The 26,493-nt window shown below is 39.9% G+C and overlaps 1 protein-coding gene across 1 annotated transcript in view; it reads right to left on the reverse strand.

Annotated features, from left to right (window-relative positions):
* Window positions 1-5,879: 5,879 nt before the first annotated feature.
* LOC308243015 (protein EURL homolog) overlaps window positions 5,880-26,493 on the reverse strand; it is a 38,629-nt gene continuing 18,015 nt past the window's right edge. The window contains exons 3-5 of the mRNA XM_080658014.1: window positions 10,945-11,484; window positions 9,853-9,915; window positions 5,880-7,953 (exon numbers count right to left, since the gene is read on the reverse strand). Of these exons, the coding sequence (XP_080514140.1) occupies window positions 7,796-7,953; window positions 9,853-9,915; window positions 10,945-11,484 (761 nt within the window). The 3' untranslated portion in view covers window positions 5,880-7,795. The remainder of the gene's footprint in view (window positions 7,954-9,852; window positions 9,916-10,944; window positions 11,485-26,493) is intronic.

Consider the following 26,493-nt stretch of genomic DNA (forward strand, 5'->3'; position numbering starts at 1 on the left):
AACTAGTTGACTTAGGCTAAAAGGGAATTTATTTAATAGACAGAGCACCAAGGAGGCTTGGAACCTGGCAGGAACAAATGTGAATCAACTAGTTACTAGTAGGTTCATGGCCAGACTTACACAGAGCAATGGCTACTCAATACCAGGAGCCCGCACTGGACATAGGATACCAAGTGTTGCCTCTATTGATAGTCAGACACAGCTGCTCTTAACATGTCCTTTCCTACCCAGTTTCTTTGTGTCAATAGTCAAGGGAGGAGTACAGGGTACACCCCAAATTAAAGAGAGGTAGCGGTTGTAGTTTTTTGCTTCCAGAGGTGACAGTGGTCTGTGCCACTTGGGATGGGCCTCTGATGCAGAGAACCAAAAGCAAACAAGAAAACCCTACTGATATAATTGCAAGTCATGTGGAGTTTTCAAGATAAAGGGATCTAAGACATTATCTAGTTCAGATCCCCAAAGTCAAACCTTTGAAAAGCTCTTTATGAAGAGAGTGCAAATATATAAATTATAATAGGGGCCCAGTGCATGAATTCATGCACCTTCAAAGGAACTGGTGGGCTGCCAGGCTGCGGTAGGCACAGGGGCGGGTCCTCGGCACCCCTGCCTGGCCCCTCCCACCGCGGCTCCCTGTCTGCTGGCAGCCCCTGCTCCCCCTGCTGCTGCTCCCACGTGCTGATGGCTCAGAGCTATTGGGGCCGGCACCAGCAGTGGGTGCGAGCGGGGCCAGTGCCATCAGCGCGTGCGAGTGGCAGCTGCTGCCCTGATCGCCCCTCAGGAATAGGGGGAGGTTGAGAAGCCCTCAGGGGCAATTGGGGCTGGCGCCGGCAGCAGGTGCAAGTGCCAGGCGGGACCAAGGCATGCGGGAGCAAAGAATTTTCAGTAACCACCAGAGGCTCGCCCCGATGACAGCAACCGGCGTCCCGCCTTGGTCTGGCGCTCCTGCTCGCTTGCTCCACCATCCCACTGTGGCTGATGCCTCCATGTTCTGTGCTCTGCCGCCTGCTGCCGATGCCCACCATGTTCTGTACGTGCCCCCTGGTGGTCGGTGCACGTCATAGCAACCGATTGTTAGACTGTTCCGCTGTTCGGTCTATTTGCATAGTAGGGTTTTTTATATATAGACTAGAGGCCCGGTGCACGAAATTTGTGCATGGGGGTGGGTCCCCTCAGCCCAGCCTGCACCCTCTCCAATCTTGGACCCCTCAGGGGATGTCCGGCTGCCAGTTTAAGCCTGATCCTAGGATCTGGCCTAAACCGGCAGTCGGACATCCCTCTCACAATCCAGGACCACTGGCTCCTAACTGCTCACCTGCCTGCCTGCCTGATTGCCCCTGTCCCCCCTGCCAGCCTAGTTGCCCCCAACTGCCCCCCCCTCGCCAGCCTGGTCGCCCCTAACTGCCCCCCCACTGGCCTGGTCACCCCTTACTGCCTCCCCCCCCACCGCTGGCCTGGTTGCCCCAACTGTCCCCCTGCTGGCCTGGTTGCCCCTCACTGCCCCCCCCTCCGCCAGCCTGGTCACCCCATGCAGCCTGCTGCTCGGTTGTTTGGTCACCCCTCACTGACCCCCCCTGCTGGCCTGGTCGCCCCATGCAGCCTGTTTGGTTGTCTGTTCAGTTGTGACGGTCACTTAGGCTTTTATATAGATAGATAAAAGGGTGTCTGCCTGCAGCTCCTCCACCCTCACCCCAAACACACTCACAACTTTCAGTCTCTAAGATACCTGCAAAGGATTCAAGGCCTTACAATGACACTGAAAAGTGAGGGAGAGCAAATAATTTTAGAAATAGTTTGAGAATTCTCAAGAAGGCTTGGAAGCTGGGCAAGAACAAAGGCAAGAAAGTAGTTGGCAGGCTTATATTTTACCAATTGTTTGGTTGGTCTAGCTGAGTCAATTCAGGCTTAGAAAAGTGACAAATTTCACTTGAAAGTACTTAAAACTAAATAGAACAACTTCTTTTGTGGTTCCTTGTCTCCATTGTCTCTTCTGGAAAACAAAGCCGTGTGACTCAGACTGTTAAGCTTGTGAAGAGACTTCATCGACAGTGAAGATTCTCTCAGCACCTCATTAAGTGTTTCGGTTCTCAAACATCCCTTATTTTGTATTCTGCCTCTGATCTTTTGTACAATCTCTTTGTTTCCTAGTTTTAAATTTCAGTACTACAAAATTATTTACTTTAAAAGTTATTCCTGGAAAAACGATGATTTAATATTCAGATTCATAATGCTAATCATAAGGGACCTTCAATATTTGTTACATTTACAAATTCCTTTAAAAACCAATTAAATTCATAACAGCTTCATTCCTTTTAGCCCCAAAGTAGAAACAACTCAAATGTCCAGTAACAAATTATAATATATTCAGACAATAATTACTATTCAGCTAAAAAGGGGAATGCACTTCTGATTCTTGCATTAATATGAATTTAATACATCCTATTGAGTGAAAAAGCCAGATGCAAATAAGCACATACTGTATGATAGCATTTATGTAAAGTTCTAGAGCAGGCAGATGCAAATTACAGTGACAGAGATAAGAACAGTGGGTGGAAGGGATTGGGGAGTAAGGAGATGGAAAGGGATTGTCCTTTATAGCAAGGACCATCAGGTGACAGTTATGCAGTTGTAATGCATTTGTTAAAACTCAAGTACGCTTAAAATCTGTGTACTTATTGTTATGTAAAGCACAATCCAATTAAAAAAGTTACATAGACATCCACTAAGTGACAAGAATTTATTACCCGTGTTTGGACTCTTGGGACAGAGAGAATGTTCATTTAAGTCTCAAAAAGAGATTCTCATAAGAAATTAAGATAAGAAACTTAAGTGTAGAATTCTTAAGCCTGCAAAACACCTCCCTCCCCACATAGGCCAACCATTAAAAAAAAAATGTTCTCATAAAAATATTCACTGAAACAGATAACAAAATATTGGTTTTATTGTTTAAAATAAAAAATGGTAGACAAGCGTAAGTAGTTACAGTTCCAAAGTAGAGCAATAGAAAAATGTAAATTATTGCAGTTTTAAAAGAAAAGTGTAACAGCCAAGTATTGTCTAAACTTTTTTGAAACCAAGTTGGTTCTCATCATTGCAGTTGAATTTTCTTTTTCCAAATGTCTTAGCACAATTTTGTGAAATAAATGTCTAACACCACAGAGATTAAGTTCAATGACCATAGTGTAAGCTACTCAGACTTAAAGCAAGGTTAACACACACACCATATTGTCAAAGTAGGAATGGCTTTAAAACAGAAGTTGTTACTGAACATTTCCTAAACGGCCTCTTTTCACGGTAGTCGAATGGAAATAAGCATTCTACATGTTTGAAAGAAATAAGAAACATGTATTTACTAAAATTCCCTTTGCCTTGTGTGTAGGTGAGGGAAGTTCAACTAACACTTTCTGGGGGGTAAGAGGGTGGACAATACTCATTGCCATGATTTTGTTTCACTCCAGTATGGCTAACTGCAGTCATAATCTGGACTCTCATAAACGAAAAAGAATAGAAAAAGTATGTTACAAACTAGATGCTAAAAGAAATCTTAATGCTAGAGACTTGCTGTGACGTGGTTCACAGCAACATGACCAAATTGCTTAATACACTGGACCACTTTATAGCAAGGACAATTAGGAAAGGACAAAGGGAATGAAAATACTGAGACGCAAGACAAAACCTTGTTATTCCACACACAGTATTATATCCCTTGTCCAAGACACCTGTACTTGTGCCAGAGCCCGATTACCTCTGTATTCAGGTAAGTCAGCCCGCTCTCATCCCATCCCCAAAAGACTTAACTTGGCAAGAATAACCTGCTGAGTTCTGTCTCTTACTGCTTTTTGCCACAAATTTTATCAAATAACTATTCCCACCAACCTAACGTGAAAAATGCAATTAAACACTGAAATGAAATCAATTATCTTTGTTTTTCAGCCACATCTGAATATATTTAAGGAAATTTTTAAGAGTACTAAACTTCTTATTAAGTACTTGAAAATACTCAAATATCTTACCTTAGCATAATCCATACCATCTGTCAGTAAACTTACCGGCACAAATCAGAAAAATAACACTACAAAAACTTTACACTATACCCTTTAAAAATTTTCATGTCATGTAACCTAATTTTATGGTCACTAACCTAAACCTCCTATTAAGCTACACAAATTATTTATCCTTTAAAAGTTCCTAATTAACTTTAGAGCACATACATTTTGTATTTTACAATAATGCAAGAAAATTTAAAAAATCAAAATAAAACCCAAAATGGCAAACATACACAAATATATCCAAAAACAGACTTAAATGTAAACTCCAAAGTAAAAGATACATAAACAAAACAAGCAAGCACTTTAAACCATCTTCAGTGGTAAAGAATATAGTAAAATGAATGTCAAGATGCCAACAAAATAGAATATATTGACTGTATCTCTGAAACTACTTTCCAACATGAACTTATTTTAAAAATAATCCTCAAATATATATAAAAATGGGCACTTTGTGGTGAGTTGAGCATATAATTTGAAAAAATAAGAGCATTTCTTTGCTCCAACATTATACATAAGAAACTAAAAAATATTATTCTGCTGACTGCATCATCTATTACTGGGGTCTTAAGTGCGTGACTTTTTTTAAAAAAAATAAGACGAATTAGTATATTATATATACTAAGACCAAAGGATGACAAAAGGCTGAACAGATTTGAAAATTTTAATCAAGAGAACAATCTTGGATAGTCACAATCACTTTGACTTCAGACTGGTTTTTTAAAAACTCAATTAAACTTGTCTAATAATTGCCAGAGGCCCGGTGCACATTTCGTACACTGGGGGTGGCCTGCGCCCTCTCACAGTCAGACATCCCTGAGGGTCTGCCGTGGAGGGGAGAGAGGCTCCCGCCACCGATGCTGCTCACCAGCGAGAGCCCCGGCTGCTGGCTGAGTGGCTCTTCCCCTCCCGGTGGGAATGCACTGACCACCAGGAGGCAGCTTCTGCATTGAGTGTCTGGCCCCTGGTGGTTAGTGCGCGTCAGTGACCACTTGTTCTGCTGTTCACTCGATTTGCATACTAGCCTTTTATTATATAGGATAACATAAAAAAATCAGTCTTAATTCATTCCCCTTAACCATATAAGCTCTGAAATTAATAACAGATAACTTGCCTCTCTTTTGCCATTTTTGAAACTGAAAGTATAGGTAAGATTTTCTCCTAAACTCCCTCAGAAAGTACCACCAACTGTACAGAATAGCCAAGTATGGTAACCAATATTTGTGGTATTTCATAGTCTCTCAAGGTTAGTATCCCTTAGCCTTATTTTAAAATATACAGGAATTTCATATTCAACCAAGAAAACTAACATTAGAATATAAAATAAGTTTATCTAATATTTGGAAAAACTGCTGTGCAAAATAACATTTTTTACTAGAATATTTTTTCCATATAAAGTACTAGTGTGAGTACCAGCACCACAGACGTTTTTAAAGAGCACCTTTCCCTTGAAGACCTTAAGTAGAAATATCTAAGTGGAATAAATCAGAGTCCCTAACTAAGACCTTGGCACATGCATAATCCCATCTAATTGTCCTAACTCATTAGTAAACCTGCACATTTGCCAGAAATTCTTTAAGAAGCAAGCACATACTTTCTTTGGATAGCACTGTTGTGTTCAGGGCTGCACCATATGGCTCCCATTCCGGAAATATGCGACTACCATCAAATGCAACACATCCCAGACTTTCATGGCTGTCCCAAAGTGATCTAAATAGAAACACAAATATGTGCAAGCACACTGGCTGGTAACAACCATAATGAATTCTGCCAAAAGAGAGTCAAGTCTAATTTGAAAATGTGACCAAAACAACTCAGCACTGAGATACCTACTGGCATCATCCGGAAAAGGTTTTATTTAATTTGTAAATTTATGGATTTTGATATTGCACATATTCAATTTAAAGCTTATCAAACTCTAAGGCAACATGTCCCTACTCCTGGATTTTAAATTCATTTCGGATAACTCAAAGAATTGAGAGAAACTGAAAGCATCTTTCAAAACCTCCCTCCAAAAAAGCAGTTATGTCATACTTCAAAGAAAAAAAAACAAAAATGAATGAGATTGTCAAACAATACTCTTGGGCAAATTTAACACAGTCTAGCATCATAAAAAGTTGTTTCTACTAGTTTGAGGTGTTCCTTTGCTTTAGTCAAATAGCGTTTCTGTTCGACTAAAATCTGACCCAAGTCAGGGCAGGCTGCCAAATTTAAGGCAGAAGTCATTTATATCTTTGTATGCATGGCGCTACCAAATTATGGGCTTTCCTGAAGATTCTTTCAAGCAAAGGATCTTACCTTATAAACACATTCTAAACACCAGGTGAAAACGAACTTAGAGCCCATTTTAATTCTACGTTGGCTGAGGCATTTACTATAATAAATTAAAAACTTATCTAGCTGTTTGAGACAAGCCATTAGGTTCAGAGCTCTTTGGAAATGTAGGCAACATATAAAATCCTTTTAAAAATGAACTTCTTAGCCCTGGCCGGGTATCTCAGTGGTTAGAGCATCATCCCAATATGCCAAGGTTGTGGGTTTGATCCCCAAGAATCAACCAATGAATGCATAAATAAGTGGAAAAACAAACTGATGTTTGTTTCTCTGAAATGAAAAAAAAAATGGGCTTCTTTTTTTTGAATTAGAGTTTTGTTTTTCTGGGTCAAGCAATCTTCTCTTTTCCTTTAGATTCCAAAGTTTAGAAAAATGCCCTAGAATGCTTTCTTTGGGCACTAATTTCAGTGATACAGAATTTGGACAGTTCAAGGATTCTTGAACTTTGATCCCAAGTGGCACACAAAATAATTTTAATTTTTTTCAAAGATAGGGCAATAATTTAATAGTACATTCAATATTAAGATAATCTATTTGACTTACAAGTGAGGCTTGACTTACTCTGTCCAAATTCTAATACATCAAAGTCAGTAGAATGAAAATAATAATGAAACAGAAGAGGCTCTAACTTCTATGTGGACTTATTGACATACAAAAGCTAGATTAGCATTTTCTTCCTGAACAAACTCAGAACTGCTTTTGTTAGAAAAAATTATATATTTTATTTTCTTGAATATTTGCTTTAAAAAGGTATTAATTCCTCTTTATAAGAGTTATTGGAAGTCAAACAATTCAACTAGATTTCTACTCTAAAATACATTTATCTTTGGAAAACAAGGTAACAGTTGTAAAAGCAGTGTATTAAGAGAATAAAATGCAGTAAGATCTGAAACATGGGTAAGATATTCACACATGAAAGTGTAAATATAATACACAGAGCCATTCAAATACACATTTATAAAGAGAATGGAAAGGTACCTAAAATAGCATTTTTATATATAAAATTTTCATATTAAAATATTGTTCATAATAAATAAGAGGTGATATTATGAATTTAACTTCCCTCTTAAAATTTTTCTTTAGTAGTTCAGTCTAATCTAAGGTGTTTGTTAACCTTCTATTGTTTTGAGAGGTGAATTACATTAAACTATGTTTCATAAAATCACACTGTAACAGTATATTTAAATAGTCACATGTGGTATAAGTTAGGGAGGGCCACTTAGTAATTATGGGGGAAAAAATTCCCCAAATAAACCGAAATGATTAACCCTAGAAGACTAGAGTGTGACGATCCGCTTTATCTAACAAAGATGTTCAATACTGCCTTTAAGTTCTGCAAACTTAATGACCACATTGCAAGCCTGCCAGACCAGGAAGTGGTAGGGCATAGGAAGTGAGTGTAAGTTTAGTTTCGTTGCTTATGTCAGGTGGGACTTCATTCCCGTTCGCCCCACTTGCAGACATGGTAACTTGGAATAGTTCTTGAGAAGCTGTTCGATGGCGACGTGGCGGACATGGAGTTCTGAGGCCAGAGAATCTTTTTCTTGCACTTGGCGTGTTAACTCTTCAAAAACTTCTGTAAGGATTTAAAAAGAAGTTCCATTTTAGTACACAGAAAGCTAATCCTATGATTTATACTTCAAGTACTTTAACACGCATTGGGTGAATGTTTGCAATCAAAGTGATTTGATACCACCCTGGCCGGGTGGCTCAGTTGATTGGAACATCATTCTGTACACCAAGGGTTGTGGGTTCAAGTCCCAGTCAGGGCACATATCTAGGTGTTCAATCCCTGTTGGGGCGCATATGGGAGGCAATTGATCGATGTTTCTCTCTCTCTTCCCCTCTTCCTTTCTCTCTAAAAATCAACAGACATACCCTTGGGCGAGGATAAAGGAAGGGAAAAAAAGTGAATTGACAGGATGGAAACAGTTTGATCATTCTAGGGTGTTGCATACTTTGCATAGTCAGCTGGAATAGGGTATTCCTCCTCTCCATCAAGTGAAACCTAAGCGTCATAGCAATGACTATATAGATGCGTAACAGGAATGGTAGTCACCATTATCTGAGACACTTTTCTCAATTTGAAAGAGAAACAGGTTCAGTCAGTACCTAACATGACTTAAGGGAAATAAGTGCACATTAATGCCTAGGTCTGGAAACCCCTCTAAGAGGCTTTGGGATCAGACTGCCTGGGATATTTAATCCTTGTTCCTACTCTCAAAAGTCTCAGGCAACTAACTTGTAAGCTATGTTTTCATTTTCCCTTATGTATCAACTCGATGAGAGTAGGACCTTCATAGGGTTACTGTGAGGATTCAATAGGTCATACTTGGAAAGCACTTACCACAGAATAAGTATTTGACAAATGTAAGTTGCTATTACTATTATTATTTTATTATTTTACTAGAGGCCCAATGCAGAAAAATTCATGCCAAGAGTAGGCCTTCCTTCCCCCGGCTGCCGGCACCAGCTTCACGCTGGCATCTGGGCCCCGGGCTGGCTTCCCTCCGGCTCCGGCTTCATCAGGAAGGACGCCCAGAATGATGTCTGGTCTAATTAGCATATTACCCTTTTATTATTATAGATTATTCTGAGAGGATGTGCGGTCAAGAAGTACCACTTAGCTTTGGGGTTATAAAGACAGGAGTTAGAATCTGATACTGAATGAATGCATGATTTCTGTAAGCAACTCAACTGTCTCTGAAATGTAGTTTACTCACCAAAATGGGAATAAATTGCAAAAACAAGAAAAGAGACAATTGGGGACTCTGAACACTAACTATTAAACCATTTGTGTTAGCATCGTATTTCATGATGTTAAAGAATCACTAGCTGCGCTAGCTGGTTTGGCTCAGTGGATAGGTCATCGGCCCGCAGACTGAACGGTCCCAGGCTCAATTCTGGTCCAGGGCATGCACCTCAATTGCAGGCTTGATCCCCTGGGCTGCTGTGGGAGGCAACCAAATGACATGTCTCTCTCACATCGATGTTTCTGTCTTCCCCCATCCCTTCCACTCTCTCTAAAAATCAATAGAAAAATATCCTCGGGTGAGGAGTAACAACAACAACAACAAATATATATATTTGAAAAAAAAAATAATCCATGCTGGGGGTGGGATAAGGGGAATGGGTGAAAGTAGAGAGGAAGGAAAATTTAGCTATGCTTTTTGTAATAGTTGAAGCTGATGAAGATGGGTCAAGGGGTTCACTAGGCTATTCTTAATATTTTTGTGTTTGCAATTGTTCAAAGCCAGGGCTAATACCTTAAAGACCTGTTACGGAGTTCACTTGCATAGTAAAGTATTAGTAAGAAGGTAGAGATTAAAGTTGTAGTCTCCATTTTCACTTCCACTCTAACAGGTTCTAATCCATTTTCAAATTTAATTGCAGATGAAGCTAATGTACCCTGTTGTAGGGGATTTTCTGTATCAAAATTTTCACAGGCAAAAAAACACTGACATTGATTCTTTACCCTGTATTCGCTGTTGGAGCTTTGCATTCAGTTGCTTTACCTCACCAGAAGTCATCGAATTCACTGAAACATGAAAATATATTCATCATTATTACAACAATTTGGGAAATTAAGCTGCCTACATCACTAACACAATATCCTATTTTTTAAAAATTTGTAGTTTAAAAAAAAATAAAAATTTGTACTTATCTGCCAACATAATGTTCAGCAGTATCCTAGGATTCATTCATTAACCCCTGCAGTGAGGAGTTTTTGAATCCTAACCTCAACCCACAGGAAGAAACACCTTTTATATCATTCCCAGTACATCCCCCCTGCAACAAAAGTTTCACTGAAAAGCACTTAGGTCCACTGGATTCTGATATATCCCATTTTGTTTCAATTTTCACAAAGTGCCAGTCACTAACCATCAAGTCAATTTTGCTAAAACACTACATAGTTCATGATCCCCAGTTAGAAACTTTGGAAACAGTCTGAAAGATGAAGTTATCTATCTAGTTATGTAATCTTAGATATGTAGAGTCAAGAAGTTTTATAAAAATATACTCATGGTCCCTTCTTGCTCTAAAATAATTTGATTTTAAGTCAACTAAAATTATCTCAGCTTCTGTGAGTTTCTGTAGATGCAGGCTGAATGAGTCACTTTTCCCCTTTAAACTAACACATTACCTTTGGCCTTCAGTAAAATGTCATATTTTTGCTTTTGAAATGCCACTCCCAGTCCATTAGTCTTTACAGGGATTAGCAATGTGACAATGTGTGTGAGCCAATTGTTGAGGCTTTATTTCTAAACTATAGGAAGCCTGAACTTTCTAATTCAGTTTGTTGACTCCATTTATTTAATCATTTAAATGGCAAAACAAATCATGGTACTGCAGAGTTCCAATGCATAGGACATACCAAGGAGTATTCCAGAGAGCTGATGGAGAGTTTTAACTCACCTCATTTTTTTATGGGGTGAACTTATTATCATTTAAATACTTTACCAAATCTATGAGTCTACAGCAACATTCCTGAAACATCCCATGTGTAAATATGTAAAAAAACCACCCAATGAAACGCCAACCCCCACCTTTCTCCCACTTTACTTACATTCCTCCCTGCTGTAATGTGGATGCTGGGTCTGGACACCAGCCTCTGGGTTAGAGATGGTCTCTTCTTTCTTCTGTGCCTGGCTGTGACCAGAAGGCCACAATACACTATTGTGGCACAAAGTGGCACCTGACCCTTGTAACACAGCAAGCCCAAAGTCTGGGTTTTCCCTCTGCTGCAGTATTCTTTGTGTACAGTCTGAGAGGCCACCCGTACTTCCATCTAGCCATTTTGCAGAATACTTTGGTACTTGGGAGTCAAACTGGGGGAGTAGCTTTTTATCTGGCTTATGCCTGAAATTAAACAAGTGATGCTGGGGAGGTTTAGAACATTCCGAATCCGAATCCACATCCTTATTTTGTGCGTACTGTACAATCCAGTTTATCTTCTTACTCAAAATGGCTTTAACGTCTTCATAATAAGTATTTTTTGAAAGCTTAGATCGAGGACAATCCTGGTTTGCAATCAAATGGTATTTTTCAAAGCAGTCTTTATGGCCCCTTAATGATGTGGTGTGCAAGAGATTAGATTTTGGTATTCCTATAAAAAAAACAAGATGAGAAAATTTCATTTTCTAAATTGCATTACAAATTTTAGTAAAATACTGAGTCACTGATAGTTTATAAATGAGGAAAAATTCCAGAGACGATTGGTATTAATAACATGAAATATGGTCTAATAATTCTGCTTCAATTTAACTATATATTTAGTAATGTTAAATTCCTATGAATAGCAAAGCCTTTTTAAAAACTTGAAAGATTCAATTTTAACGTTAGTCTAGAGCAGTGATCGGCAAACTGCGGCTCTCGAGCCACATGCGACTCGCGAGCTGCGGTTTGCTGCTCTGTTGACCAATGAGTTTGCCAACTACTGGTCTAGAGGTATGTTATTGTATACAATATAAAAAAAAATAATAAGGAACCAGCAATTTACATTTACACTCTTGGCCTTTACATTACAGGTAGCTCTATTCTGCTACTTGATTCTAATCCTTACAACTCAGGATACACAGCGGGTAGATAGAGAGAACTTGAAACCGCCTACTTTTCTATCTTCAGAAAATTTCTTAAAGAGCTTCCTCAAGCTCTATAAACTCTGTTAGGTGTTGTTGCCAAAAGATGACTGGCCAGTCCCCTGCCCAAACAGTAAATGGTCTCATTCTCATTCCATTGCCACAACTCTAATCCATGTAGCAATGATTTAGTTGGATCTAAACAGTAAATGACAAAAGTCTCCTTCAAGTCAATATAAGAAGAAATTCTTTAGCATATAAAAAGGGTTCTAGGTTCTAAATTAGGCTACACAAAGTAATTTTGCTGTTAAATTTTAAAAATTTATCTAGAAACTTCAGAAATAGTATTAAAAATTATATAAAACAATAAATTTCCCAATGTACCCCAGAGCTTTAACAACAGGTCAATGTAACAGGTGTGTACTAAAAAAAAAAGAAAAAAAAGAAAAAGAAAATAAAAAATAATATGGGCTTTTAAAAGTTAAGGCTTTTTTTTTTATTCCAGATTATTTCTTAGTAAATCATGTAATATAACTTTCTTTCTCCATAAATAATTTTTTTTCTCCATAAATAATTTTTCTTTTAACTTTTGCTTAAATCCCTAAGTGAATGCTAGGAACCCAGCTAACTACATAATAATGTGCACATAAGTAATCTGTTGAGATGAACAGCAAATCAGAGAACCAACTTATTCAATTTACTGTGAAAATATATACTAGTATATGTGACTAATAGTTCAGATTCTTTCAGAAATTCAGGAGAAAAAGCCCCTAAAAAAGACATGGGAAAAAAAGTGTCATGGCAAGAGTTCTGATACAGTGTCCACTTCCACTTAGATGTCCTGTGATCTTCTCAAACTCACCCTGCTTAATAAACTCTTCCTTCCTTCTCACTGCCCAATCCCCAAACCCGGATCCTCTTCCTGAGCCTGGTATCACCAGCCACTGAAGGAAGAAACCTGGCATCCTCCTTGGCAGCTCCTCACCTCTTCCCCTACCTTCTGAGATGGTGTGCTGCCCATCTTAATAGACTTTGCCCCATAAAATCCAGCAATACAACAATTCAAATCCTGCTTCACTCCATTACCACTCCCAGTACACTGTCTGGATCATCTCCTGTCTAGTTCTCATTGCCTCTAAGAAACCCTTTCTGACCAATACATCAGTTTAATACTAGATTCTCCAATTGCCTCTTCACCTGCCTTTAGTTCCTGTAATACGTTCTGTGAGAAAGGGTCACTATCTATTTTACATGCATCCTCAATATCACAGTGCCTGGCACACAGTGAGTACTCCAGAAAAAGTAGTTAAATGAATAAAGGAAAATTAAAATCATATAAAAAAACAAACAACCTAAAACTTATTGCCCATTATCATTCAAGGTCTACTGCAATGATATTTTTTGCCCATCCTAGCCAGGGAACCAGGAGGGCAGTGCTGCCAGGCTGCTCAGAGGTTAACAGAGACATCTTCCAGTGAACTTGCTCCTACGTTTAGTCTAATGGGCCATTAGTCTGAAGAACCGATGAGTTGCACTGATACAGAGATGCCATTCCTGTGGCATCATTCAACCTGCCAAGCAAAATCAGGAACTTCTACTCAATTACGTACTTCCAACAGAAATTTATATATACCGAGTATTTTAAAAGGTTGCTTTATGTAAACTGCAGCTTGTTCATCCAGATCTGTACCTCTTCTTTTAACTCACTAAAAATTTAAAACTTGACTGAGTTTTGAAGTTCATTTTGAAAATATCTGCTATATAAACATAGTTTAAAACATCCCATGCAGTAGCAAAGGACACAAAAAGTTAAAAAAATATAATGCATTGACTACTTCAGATACTTGAACAAATTACTTTTTAATCTAGAAAATGGAAGTAGCCCACTTAATTTGTATCCAATATACATGCCATTTTATAAACTCTTGAAGTGATTTTGTGTTTTTTTCCACCTCATCAGTTTGAATTAATATAAGAGAAAAAACAATTGCTTTTTTCAGAGATTCTAGAAGTTCCTAACTGACTCTACAATTTCAATTGCATTTACAAATATAAACAGCTCTGAGCACTAGTTTCCTCAGCAGCTTTTGATAGGGAACGAATCTAAACACAATGGACTGAGTTGATTGATACTTTTGAGGAGCTGAGTTATAAGGAACTTCTAAACCAGTTCAACAAAAACGGCACTACAACTTGCTTACTAATAAAAATTTTGAAGGCCAATGTAATAGACATCCTAACTATTATAACTTCTTTAAAAAACACTTCAATGATGTCCATGTGACTTTGTTTTTCTCATAAGGTCATTATTTTTAGAGAACCAAGACCTTAATTAGCAATCATAATTGCTAATTTTTAAAAAGTACTAGTTTTAGATAGAGGCTTTTAGAAATTTACATAGGCAGTGTATTTCCATATGAACAGTGGCATTTTAGAAAAGTTAATCTGTCTCTATTCAATAGTCCTCCCTCCCTCCCTCCCACCTTCCCTCCCTCCCTCCCTCCCTCCCTCCCTCCCTTCCTTCCTTCCTTCATTCCTTCCTTCCGATTTTGTTATTCTACTCTCACATCCTTTGAGAACCCTCCCACTAACCCATCTGGCATGCTATCACCATTTCTATTCTTTAAGTTCCCCTTGAAGATGAATTCACTTTAAGAAAACTTGGTTAAACCCACAGAAGAGCAAAAGCCACTCAAATGTTTTCCTACTACTGTTATCCTTTTAAAAGGACATTTCCATGCTTATATTTAATCTATCATAGTGACATAATAAGATAATACTCCAAATGGCACTACAAAATAGCCCCCAGAACACTTACGTTCTATCACACGTCCCATTATCCTCGTCTTTTCCACCTAGCATCTTGGAGACCCTTACTTATGATTTGGTTGCAATGAGCAAAGCTAAGCAATCTTTTCTTTTTTAAAAAAATATTTTTATTTTTATTATTTCAGAGAGGAAGGTAGAGGGAGAGATGTAGAAACATCAATGATGAGAGAGAATCATTGATCGGCTGCCTCCTGCATGCCCCCTACTGGGGATCAAGCCCACAACCCAGGCATGTGTCCTTGACCAGAATCGAACCCAGGACTCTTCAGTCCGCAGGCCGACGCTCCATCCACTGAGCCAAACCAGCCGGGGCTAAGCATGCAATCCTTCCTTGATGGTTCCCCAGCTGATCTGTTACACAGCACCGTCTCCCAGCTGACCACACTCATACTCCATGGCTCTGCAGTTCACACTCTTGAATGGTATCATCTGACTCTCAGACTTCACTTTGAACTTGATCACTACATTCATTTCCCAGTCAAAGGCATGGCTTAACGTAATGTGGTATTCCACAGGTAGACCAAATAGAATACAACCAGCAGTTGGAGGTAAAGCTGTAATACATGGTAGCAAGCACTTCAACTGCAACTTCAGACTTAAAACAGAATTAGAAAATTGGCAGTATTGGTTTTCCAAATGGTGGTTTTTGTGTTCTTCCTTAATATTTAAATGAGACAAGAAAATTTAGTTACGATTTAAGTTCTAGGTTGTTAACATGCTGTGAAGAAATTTTAGACATATTGCCTTCAAACATGACCAACAATTTGTGTGGTGCTGCTTCAAAATCTTTTTTTTTATGAAGGCTCACATTCTGCCCAGCTTAAAGAATTTTCCAAAAGTAAGGTGTTTTTCTTTTTACGATGACCCTATTTTGGTTGCTGAGAGAACAAGCACCTGCGTGCTGATGTGCTACCCATATCAAGAATCCAGAGCTTCTTTAAGTAAGTGCTAATTGCAAAAATGGGGAGATAGCCCTAGCTGGTTTGGCTCAGTGGATAGAGCGTCGGCCTGCGGACTGAAGGGTCCCGGGTTTGGTTCCTGGTCAAGGGCACATGCTCAGGTTGCAGGCTCGGTCCCCAGTGTGGGGTGTGTGCGAGGCAGCCGATCCATGATTCTCTCTCATCAGTGATGTTTCTCTCCCACTCCCTTCCTCTTAAATCAATTAAAAAGTATATTAAAAATTTTTAAAAATGTGGAGGTAAGTGCATTTTGTTGTACTGAGATGTTACGTATTTGTTTTTGGGATAAGATTCCCATCCTATATAATAAAACCCTAATATGCAAATTGACCTAATAGCAGAATGACTGGTCGCTATGACGCACACTGACCACCACGGGGCAGACGCTCAAAGCAAGAGGGAAGCAACTGGTGGCAGTGATGAGGGTGGTGGGGGCACCCTGCCAGGCCGCCAGCCAAGGCAGGTGCCAGCGGGCCCCCCGGCCTCCCAATCACTCTGCCTGCTGGTCGTCCTACAGATGGCCCTGATCGCTGGCCAGGCCTAGGGACCCTACCATATATATTGGGAATAGTCTCTTAGATTTAAAAATTAAAACCTGGCAAGGCTACTCTAACACTGAAAAAACTGGATGATGCAGCGATGACATGCATGGACTCTGGCTTGCACATTTTGTGGTCAGCCCTGATTCTGACACTTATAACTGTGTGACAAAGCCAATTACTTAACTTCTCTCTGCTTCAGTTTTTCCACCCATAAGATGGGGAAAATGGTACTACTGTCTCAGAAGGATCATGTTATGTACTACTTTTCATAATCAGGGCAGAAAAATGTAGCTGCCCATACAACAGCAAGATGCCTTTCACCTGTATGAAAAGTATGGTCACTGGTGCATGCAGCGTCCCAGATTGTGAGAGGGATGTCCGACTGCCAGTTTAGGCCTGACATCACCCGAGGGGTCCCGGATTGTGAGAGGGTGTAGGCCGGGCTGAGGGCACCCCCCAACCGTGCATGAATTTTGTGCATCAGGCCTCTAGTTTCTGATAAAAGGAATAGAGAGCCCCGCTGGTGTGCTCAGTGGTTGAGTGTTGACCCATGAACTAGGTCACGGTTTGATTCCAGGTCAGGGCACATGCCCGGGTTGTGGGCTTGATAATAGGGGTGAGCAGGAGGCAGCACATCAATGATTCTCTCTCATTATTGATGTTTCTATCTCTCTCTCCCTCGCCTGTTCTCTCTCTGAAATGAATTAAAAAAAACATTAAAAAAAGGAATAGAGGAAAAGCTGTGTAAGTAGAGGTGGCACACCCACACAGCCTGAAGTCTGGATCCATATTGAAGTTTTGTTTAGACTATGAGTGTTTTAAAAGAAAAAAAATAGATCCACATCCAATTTTCAGTTTCTTGGTTTCTCTTAAAAACAAACAAACAAAAACCAAAAAACCAAGGAAGATCTGGCAGCAATTGGTTAGTAATGAGCAGTAGCTACTGGCTGAAATAGGGCAAGTGCTCTTCAATTCAAAACAGTTATCATGTCCCTCAGATGAGTCTGCAGGTACCTGTGACCTAGCACAGTGGTCGGCAAACCGTGGCTCGTGAGCCGCGGTTTGCAGCTCTGTTGACTAATGAGTTTGCCGACCACTGGACTAGACTAAATGTTACTGTGTAGTTGGAAGCTGTGAGGATTAGGCAATTGTGGCATATAGTGTGCAAAGAGGTAAAGGGTAGTATATGACAGTGGTCGGCAAACTCATTAGTCAACAGAGCGGCAAACCGCGGCTCGCGAGCCGCAATTTGCCGACCACTAACCTAGCAAGCTCTGCAGCCATGTTGGTTGGTGATACATGTACTATTCTAAGGCTGTGCAGTGACATGGGTCTGGGTGGCTTCCGTGTAATACTGCTAGTTCCAATGATGCTTTGACACCCAATTCACTCAGGCAATTCTGCATTTGATGAGCAAGCAGCAGCAACCAAGTCATGATTCAAGAAGCATTATTCATTATATCTATTTCCAATCCCAGCCACGCAGTGGGAAGATGCTCAGATTGTCTATCCTGCCATGGGACTAAAGGTAGATTAGACCAAAGGTGAGAAGGCAAGGATGAATAGTCAGAGCACTGACTTCCTTTCTAAACCCACAACAGGTTGCCTTATGTGCCATAGTGGATACTGTGATAAAGAGTGCCTCACTTCTCCCCTCCCCCCGAGGCCTTTAGCTAACTCAGGAGTCACTGAAGAGTCAGCTATGTACAAGTGTCCAACATACTGTTTAAAAGTAATAGGTAATGGCTTATTTTTGCATTGCTAACAGATGGAATTACTGGCAACTATAGCAAGCCAATATACAGATGGGCTTAGCAACTTGTTTTTCCATATTTTGAGAATCACTGCCCTAAAGAAAGATATACCAACAGGTGGTCTTTAGACAGCAGATTTCAGCTTAGAGATGTTTAATTACTTTTTAAAGATTTAGTGTGTGCTAAGAGAAGGATTAAGCAGTTTAATTCAGTAAGTGCAAATTTCAGTGAGGCAGGAATGCAGAGATATAATCCTACATAATAAAAGCCTAATATGGAAATTGTCCCCTCGGGTAGTCGTTTGACCAGGAGTTCCACCGGGAATATGACTGCTCACTATGACATGCGCTGACCACCAGGGGGCGGCGTGGAACATGGCGGGTGTCGGCAACACACTGTGACCTCTCACTGGCTACCTGGGGGCCGGGGTGATGGGGATGGAGGTGCAGTGAGAATGCAGGGTGTCTGCCGAGCTTGCTCTTACCCCCCCTGCTACCCTCCCCCAGGATGCCAGGGCTCGCGTGCTGGGGAACCCCCGTGCTCAGGTGCCAGGTGCCCGTAAGGAGCCTGCCCCGCACTTGCCACGGCATCTTCTGGGTGAGCTGGGCTGCAGCCGCCGGGACCGCAGGAGCCGGTTGGGCTCCCTGTGGGTTCGCGCAGGAGCCGATCTGTGAGGCCGGCCGGGAGAGAGTGCGCTGCCTGCCCGGCTTCCGTGTGGCACCGCTGGGCGGCCCAGAGGCCCACGCTGCTCCCGGCCATGCTAGCTGCATCTCTGCGTGGGGACTCGGGCACTGTGACTCAGGTGGAAGGGGGCGCATGGGGGCCCGGGGGCTGCCCAGGGCCCAGAGGTCAGCTGAGACCTGCCTTTCCATGCCAGATGCTTGCGCTTCGATTGATGGCCTAGGGACTGCACCTGTGCATGATTTTCGTGCACCAGGCCTCTAGCGTTAAAAGATAAACTTAACCTCAAATAACCAAGGAAGCCAGGGTAGGTCTGAGTTCTTGTGCTGATAGGAGATGCAAAAATTGCAAATGACTTGTCAAAAAGAAAAACGTCTCTCAGTGAATTTTACTTTTTCATTAGAACAGTTGGGAAGCTGGGGAAACACACCTACATAACAACTGTTTATTATAATAGGGTATGAAAATAACAACCCATACTCAATTCTACCCCCTAATGTAGCTACCCGTTTTTTAACCAGCAGTGTCCGACAGAACTTTCTGTGATAATGGACGTGTTCTATATCTGTGCTATCCAATACGCTGAAATGCAGCCAGTATGACCGAGGAACTAAACTTTTAATTTACTTAAGTTTGAATAATCACATTATGGCTAGGCTCCCAAATTGGATAGAACAGTTTGTCCACAGGTAATTTATTATGCAAAAGGGTAATTGTAATGAGAACATGATGGAAGCTATCCACGTTCTTCCATGTTCTTACTGAAAGTCTAGTATGAAATTCTTAGTGCATAGCAGCATAGAATATATAGAGCTAAATCTGTTCTTCTAATACTTAAAAGATATCAAATTAGACCACTACTTCAACTGACACAAGTAATCCTCTACTTGTTCAAATTTCCCCCCTAATTAGCTCTAATTGAATGTACTGACATTTATTCTAAAATTTTGTGTATGAAGATGTCATAACAGGCTCCTAAAAAGCTACTGAAATGAACTATAATACGACTGAGTTGTCAGTTTTAAATATCCACTTATATGTGGCATATGGAGACACTAATTTGCAGGAAAAAAACTTTCCTAAAGATAAAAAAGGTTAAAAGACACTGAAAATAAAATGCCTTCATAGTAACACCAGATGAATGGGGGAACAAAGTAAATTCAGGTTAGAAAGCAAGAAATGTGATAGTCACATGAACTCTTTGTCTTTCATCTCCTGGAATGCTGTCTGCCCAAAGTTGTGCATGATTTACTTTCTTACAAATAAAAAAAAACAAAATGAAAAACTGTCCTGCAGCTATTTAAAAACCTGTTTTGCATCTCAACTTCTTTGCATATATCTGAATCATTGTTCTTGAAATTCTAGTTGACTATACCTTAAATAAATGCTTTATAGCAGCATCTAATAGAGATATATTATCTAGTGAATTTGAAGGCATTTATAATTCAATCACTGCTATAGGTAATGATAAAAATTAAGGCTGATGGGAAACAATCACTACAACCCAACAAACATTGGCTAAGAAAAACTAAAGCTAAAAAAGCAATAATAATTGATGAATCATACTGCAAAATGCTAAAATATAAATATTTTGACCATGTGTTATAATTGCATCATAGCAATTTAGAGTAAAAAGAACTTTGATCTAAACAAAGAAGTTAAAAAACTGGCACACTAAAATTTTTCATTATAAAACAAATAAGGTGTTTTTTTTGAATGCTGATTACATGGTGTTAGTTCAGTAGTAATGGAAGACCTAACAAATGACAGGACTGCAACTCAGGACACACCTTTGACTCAAAAGTTTTCCTCTGGGAATTTAAGCTACAATGAAATGGAAAAGAGATGTACATATAAGAATATTTTAGTGCAAGTAAACTGGGAGCAAGCTAAACATTCATCAAAGGAACTCTGGTTAATTAAATTATGGTACAATGGGATGCAATTTTAAAAAAATCAATATGACAGAATTTTATCTACAAACATCAAAAAGGTGTTCCTAACCTTAATGAAAAGGCTGGTTATGAAATAATATCTGTAACCGAATTTCTTAAACCCGACTTATCAAACATGGGAGTGTGTATGCACATATACACACACTCTACTGCAGAAAATAGTTTAGGAGAACCAAAAATATTAAAAGATTATTGGTGGCAAAAAAAAAAGGAAGATGGCTGCCAACCGGAAGACAGACTGCAAGATTACTGTGTGAGTGAGAAAACAAAGGGAGAGTGTGTGGTGGCACGGGGAGTGTTTGTTGGTGAGTTGAGGGACAGCTATACTCCAGGAGACTGTGGGGGACTGCTGGACTGGGCTCCTCTGCCCAGGCAGCCCCCACTGCTGCTGGGTTCCCTCCCAGAGTGACCAGATCGGACGCGGAGACCGCACCATATTGAAGGGGAAAGTGGATTTTGTCGGGAACCTGAAAAGCCTGGGAAATCTACAACTACGGCACCCACCGAACACTTGCAAACCTGAGAACACTGGTCCCCAACTGGCGCAAACACACGGATTCAGAGGAACTCTACATTCCACCACGGAAAGGTCAGATTTCGCCTGAGATAAGGTGAGGTCTGTGGTCCCGGCAGGAGAGAGAAACGCGCACGTGGGATCTGGAGGACCGGGGGAAGTCTGCACCTAAAAAAATCCGTGGCTCTTGGGGCTGGCGTGATCCGTGAATGTGGAAGGGGGTCCTCAGAGCTGCTAACAGAAGGGAACTCTAAAAAGCAACTCATTTTGATCTGACGTGCAGGGACAGCCTAAGAATTTTAAAAGTGTGCGGGCTGCTTAGACACAAGGGGTAAAAAAGACTGCACAGACTTGCGCGCAGCCCCGGAGTTCGCACACTTATGCTGGCTCTTTTTGTTTGTTTGTTTTTTTCTTTTTCCTTTAAATCCTTGCTTCTAATTACTAAGCCCAATACATAGGATCACCCAAATGGGGACACCCTAAGAGACTGCAGGGGAAAGTTGTTTTCCTTGAACCTGGGGATCAGAGTGGGGAATAACCATCAGAGAACCAGCTCTGGGGCAACTCACTCCCACAAACCAGTACTGAATGCCACAGGGAAAGCAGGATCTAAGCACTGGCTAGAGAGGACCTCTATTATTATTTTTTTTTAATATATATATTTTATTGATTATTGATTATATATTTGCTTGATTATTGATTATATTGATTTTTTTTGCTTGTTTGTGAGATTGTTTTGCTTATTCTTTTTTTGTTTGTTTTTTGCTTCTGTTTTCCCTCGCCTCGCTTGATATTAGTTGTTGTTTGTAGTTTGTATTCATCTCCAGGTACTTGTTGCTGGCATTTGTTGGGATTAGTGGCTGTTCTATTGGAGTTTTCTCCCCATATATATAGTGTGTTCCTCTCTTCTTTCTTATTCTCTTTCTTTTCTCTCTTACTTTTTTTTTCCTTTCCCCAATTTCATTTTTGCACTCCTTTCTTTCTTTTTCCTCTTCTTCTTTCTCTCCTATCCTCTAATTTGCCCTCCTCTGGTGGTCACCTTTATTTGGGGTTATTTATATCGTGAATACATTGCTGTTCAGTGCCATGTGCATTGTACCTGGTTGTGTTGTATTTTGTGCCTTTAAATCAATGCAGAAGAGAGAGAACTACATAACCAGACACCCAGAGAAGAGAGACCATGGGGAGACAAAGAAACAGCCCACATATGAAAGAAAAGCAGGCAGTCACCAGAAAAGGAAGTAAACGAAATGGAGGCAAGCAACCTGCCACAGAAGGAATTCAGAGAAATAGTCATAAGGTGGCTGAAAACAATGGAAGACAATTTCGACAATATGAGTAAGAACCAACAGGAAATGAAGAAGAACCAAGAAGAAATGAAAAATGACATCGCTGCTGTAAAGAACTCAATAGAAAGCATCAACAGTAGACTAGAAGAAGCAGAGGACCGCATCAGTGAGCTAGAAGACAAGGTAGGAAAAAATACCCAAGTAGAGCAGCTTCTAGGAAAAAAAAAGCAGGAGGAGAGCCTAAGGGAACTTTGGGACAACAAGAAACAAAACAACATCCGCATAATAGGGGTTCCAGAAGGAGAGGAAACTGAGCAAGAAATAGAAAACCTGTTTGAAGAAATAATGACAGAAAACTTCCCTGATATAGGGAAGAAAAAACCCACACAAATCTAAGAAGCTTACAGAGTCCCAAGCAAAATGAACCCCAAAAGACTGACGCCAAGGCACATTATAATTAAATTGGCAAACACCAACAACAAAGTAAGAATCTTAAAAGCGGCTAGAGAGAGACAGAAAGTTACCTACAAAGGAACCCCCATCAGACTGGCGACTGATTTCTCAACAGAAACTCATCAGGCCAGAAGGGAATGGAATGAAATATTCAAAGTGATGCAAAGGAAGGGTCTCAATCCAAGAATACTGTACCCAGCAAGGCTATCAATCAAAATTGAAGGTGAAATCAGGAGCTTCATAGACAAAAAAGGACTAAGGGAATTTATTACCACCATACCAGCAATGAAAGAAATGCTAAAGGGTCTGTTGTAAAAAAAAAGAAATAGGAAGCGAAGAAGGAACACAGGGGTAAACAATAAAAATGGTGACAAATAAGTACCTATCAATAATAACTTTAAATGTAAACTGATTAAATGCCCCAATCAAAAGACATAGGGTAACGGATTGGATAGGAAAACAAGACCCATATATCTGCTGTCTACAAGAAACCCACCTCAGAAAAAAAAAAAAAGATGCACACAGAGTGGAAAAAGGTTTTCCAGGCGAATGGAAATGAAAAAAAAAGCTGGGGTAGCAATACTTATATCTGACAAATTAGATCTCAAAGTGAAGGACATAATAAGAGATAAGGAAGGCCACTTCATAATACTAAAGGGAGCAATCCAACAAGAAGAAATAACTCTGGTAAACAAATACACACCCAATACAGGAACACTCAAATACATAAAAAACTCCTGGAGGATATCAAGGGAGAGATTGACAGCAATACAATCATGGTAGGAAACTTTAATATCCCACTATCACCATTGGACAAATCCTCTAAACAAAAAATCAGCAAAGAAACATCAATCCTAAATGACTCACTAGACCAGATGGAATTAATTGACATCCTCAGAACATTTCACCCCAAAGCCACAGAATATACATTCTTCTCAAGTACACATGGGTCATTTTCAAAGATAGACCATATGTTGGGTCATAGGCAAAGTCTCTTCAAATTCAAGAAGATACAAATCATATCAAGCATCTTCTCAGATCACAGTGGCATAAAACTGGAAATCAACTACAATAAAAACAATCCAAAAATATCAAACACATGGAGACTAAATAGCATGCTATTAAACAATGACTGGGTTACCAGAGAGATCAAAGAAGAAATAAAAAACATCATGGCAACAAACGACAATGAAAACACAACAATCCAAAATCTATGGGACACAGCGAAAGCAGTCTTGAGAGGGAAGTTCATAGCTCTACAAGCCTACTTCAAAATAGAAGAAACAATGGTAATAAATTACCTAACCCTACAACTCAAAGAGTTAGAAAGAGAGGCACAAGAAAAGCCCAGTGTAAGCATAAGGAAGGAAATAATAAAGATAAGAGCAGAGATAAACGACATAGAGACCAAAGAAACAATACAAAAGATCAACAAAACCAAGAGCTGGTTCTTTGAAAGGATAAACAAGATTGATGAACCTCTAGCCAGGCTCACCAAGAAGCAAAGAGAGAGGACCCAAATAAACAAAATCAGAAATGAAAGAGGTGAAATAACAACAGATCCCGCCGAAATACAAAGGATTGTTAAAAAATAGTATGAACAACTCTATTCCAACAAATGGACAACCTGGAGGAAATGGAAATATTCCTAGAAAAATATAACCTTCCAAAACTCAATCAGAAAGATTCTAAACATCTCAATAGGCCAATAACTAAGGATGAAATGGAAGCAGTCATCAAAACGCTTCCAGCAAACAAAAGCCTGGGGCCAGATGGCTTCACAGGGAGTTTTACCAAATATTTAAGGAAGAACTAAAACCTATCCTCCTCAGACTATTCCAGAAAATTCAAGAGGAAGGAACACTTCCAAGCTCATTCTATGAAGCCAGCATCACCCTAATACCAAAACCAGATAGACAACACAATGAAAGAGAATTACACGCCAATATCCCTCATGAACATAGATGCCAAAATCCTCAACAAAATTCTAGCAAATCGGATCCAGCAGTACATCAGAAAGATCATACACCATGACCAAGTAGGATTTATCCCAGGGATGCAAGGATGGTACAATATCTGCAAATCAATAAACGTGATACATCACATAAACAAATTGAGAGATAAAAATCACAGTCATATCAATTGATGCAGAAAAAGCATTTGTCAAAATCCAACACCCTTTCTTGATAAAAACTCTCAACAAGGTGGGAATAGAAGGATCATACCTCAACATAATAAAAGCCATATATCAGGGGTCCTCAAACATTTTAAACAGGGGGCCAGTTCACTGTCCCTCAGACCGTTGGAGGGCCGGAATATAGTTTAAAAAAAAAAAAACTATGAACAAATTCCTATGTGCACTGCGGGCCCGGGACGAATCGGCTGCTAAGCAAGACAGGCAGCGGCACTCGGCGGGCTGGATAAATATCCTCGGTGGGCCACATGTGGCCCGTGGGCTGTAGTTTGAGGACGCCTGCCATATATGATAAACCCACAGCTAACACCATACTCAATAGGCAAAACTAAAACGATTTCCCGTAAGAACAGGAACAAGACAGGGATGCCTACTCTCACCACACCTTTTCAACGTAGTACTAGAAGTATTAGCCATTGCAATTAGACAAGAAGAAGAAATAAAAGACATCCAAATTGGAAAAGAAGAAGTAAAGCTGTCCTTATTTGCAGATGACATGATATTGTACATAAAAAACCTGAAAGACTCCATCAAAAAACTAACAGACTTAATAAATGAATTCGGCAATGTAGCAAGATACAAAATTTTTTTTTTTCTTTTTTTTTTTTCAAATTTTTATTAAGGTATTATATGTGTACATATCTTACCATTGCCCCCCACCCCCACCCCACTCCCATACATGCCCTCACCCCCCAATGTTTTGCATCCGTTGGTTACTCTTATATACATGCATATAAGTCCTTCAGTTGATCTCTTATTTCCCCCACCTCTCCCTAACCTTACCACTGTAATTTGACAGTCTGTTTGATGCTTTACTGCCTCTGTAACTATCTTTTTGTTCATCAGTTTATAATGTTTTTCATTATCCCCAAATGAGTGGGATCATGTGGTATTTTTCTTTCATTGACTGGCTTATTTCACTTAGCATAATGTTCTCTAATTCCATCCAAGTGCCTACAAATGGTAGTAATTCCTTCTTTTTTACGGCAGCATAGTATTCCATTGTGTAGATGTACCATAGTTTTCTGATCCAGTCATCTGCTGATGGGCACCTAGGCTGTTTCCAAATCTTAGCTATTGTAAATTGTGCTGCTATGAACATAGGGGTGCATATATCCTTTCTGATTGGTGTTTCTGGTTTCTTAGGATATATTCCTAGGAGTGGGATTACTGGGTCAAATGGGAGTTCCATTTTCAGTTTTTTGAGGAAACTCCATACTGTTCTCCACAGTGGCTGCACCAGTCTGCATTCCCACCAGCAGTGCACGAGGGTTCCTTTTTCTCCGCATCCTCGCCAACACTTGTCGTTTGTTGATTTGTTGATGATAGCCATTCTGACAGGTGTGAGATGGTATCGCATTGTTGTT

This window comes from Plecotus auritus (assembly GCF_963455305.1).
Source record: "Plecotus auritus genome assembly, chromosome: 2".
Lineage (NCBI taxonomy): Eukaryota > Metazoa > Chordata > Mammalia > Chiroptera > Vespertilionidae > Plecotus > Plecotus auritus.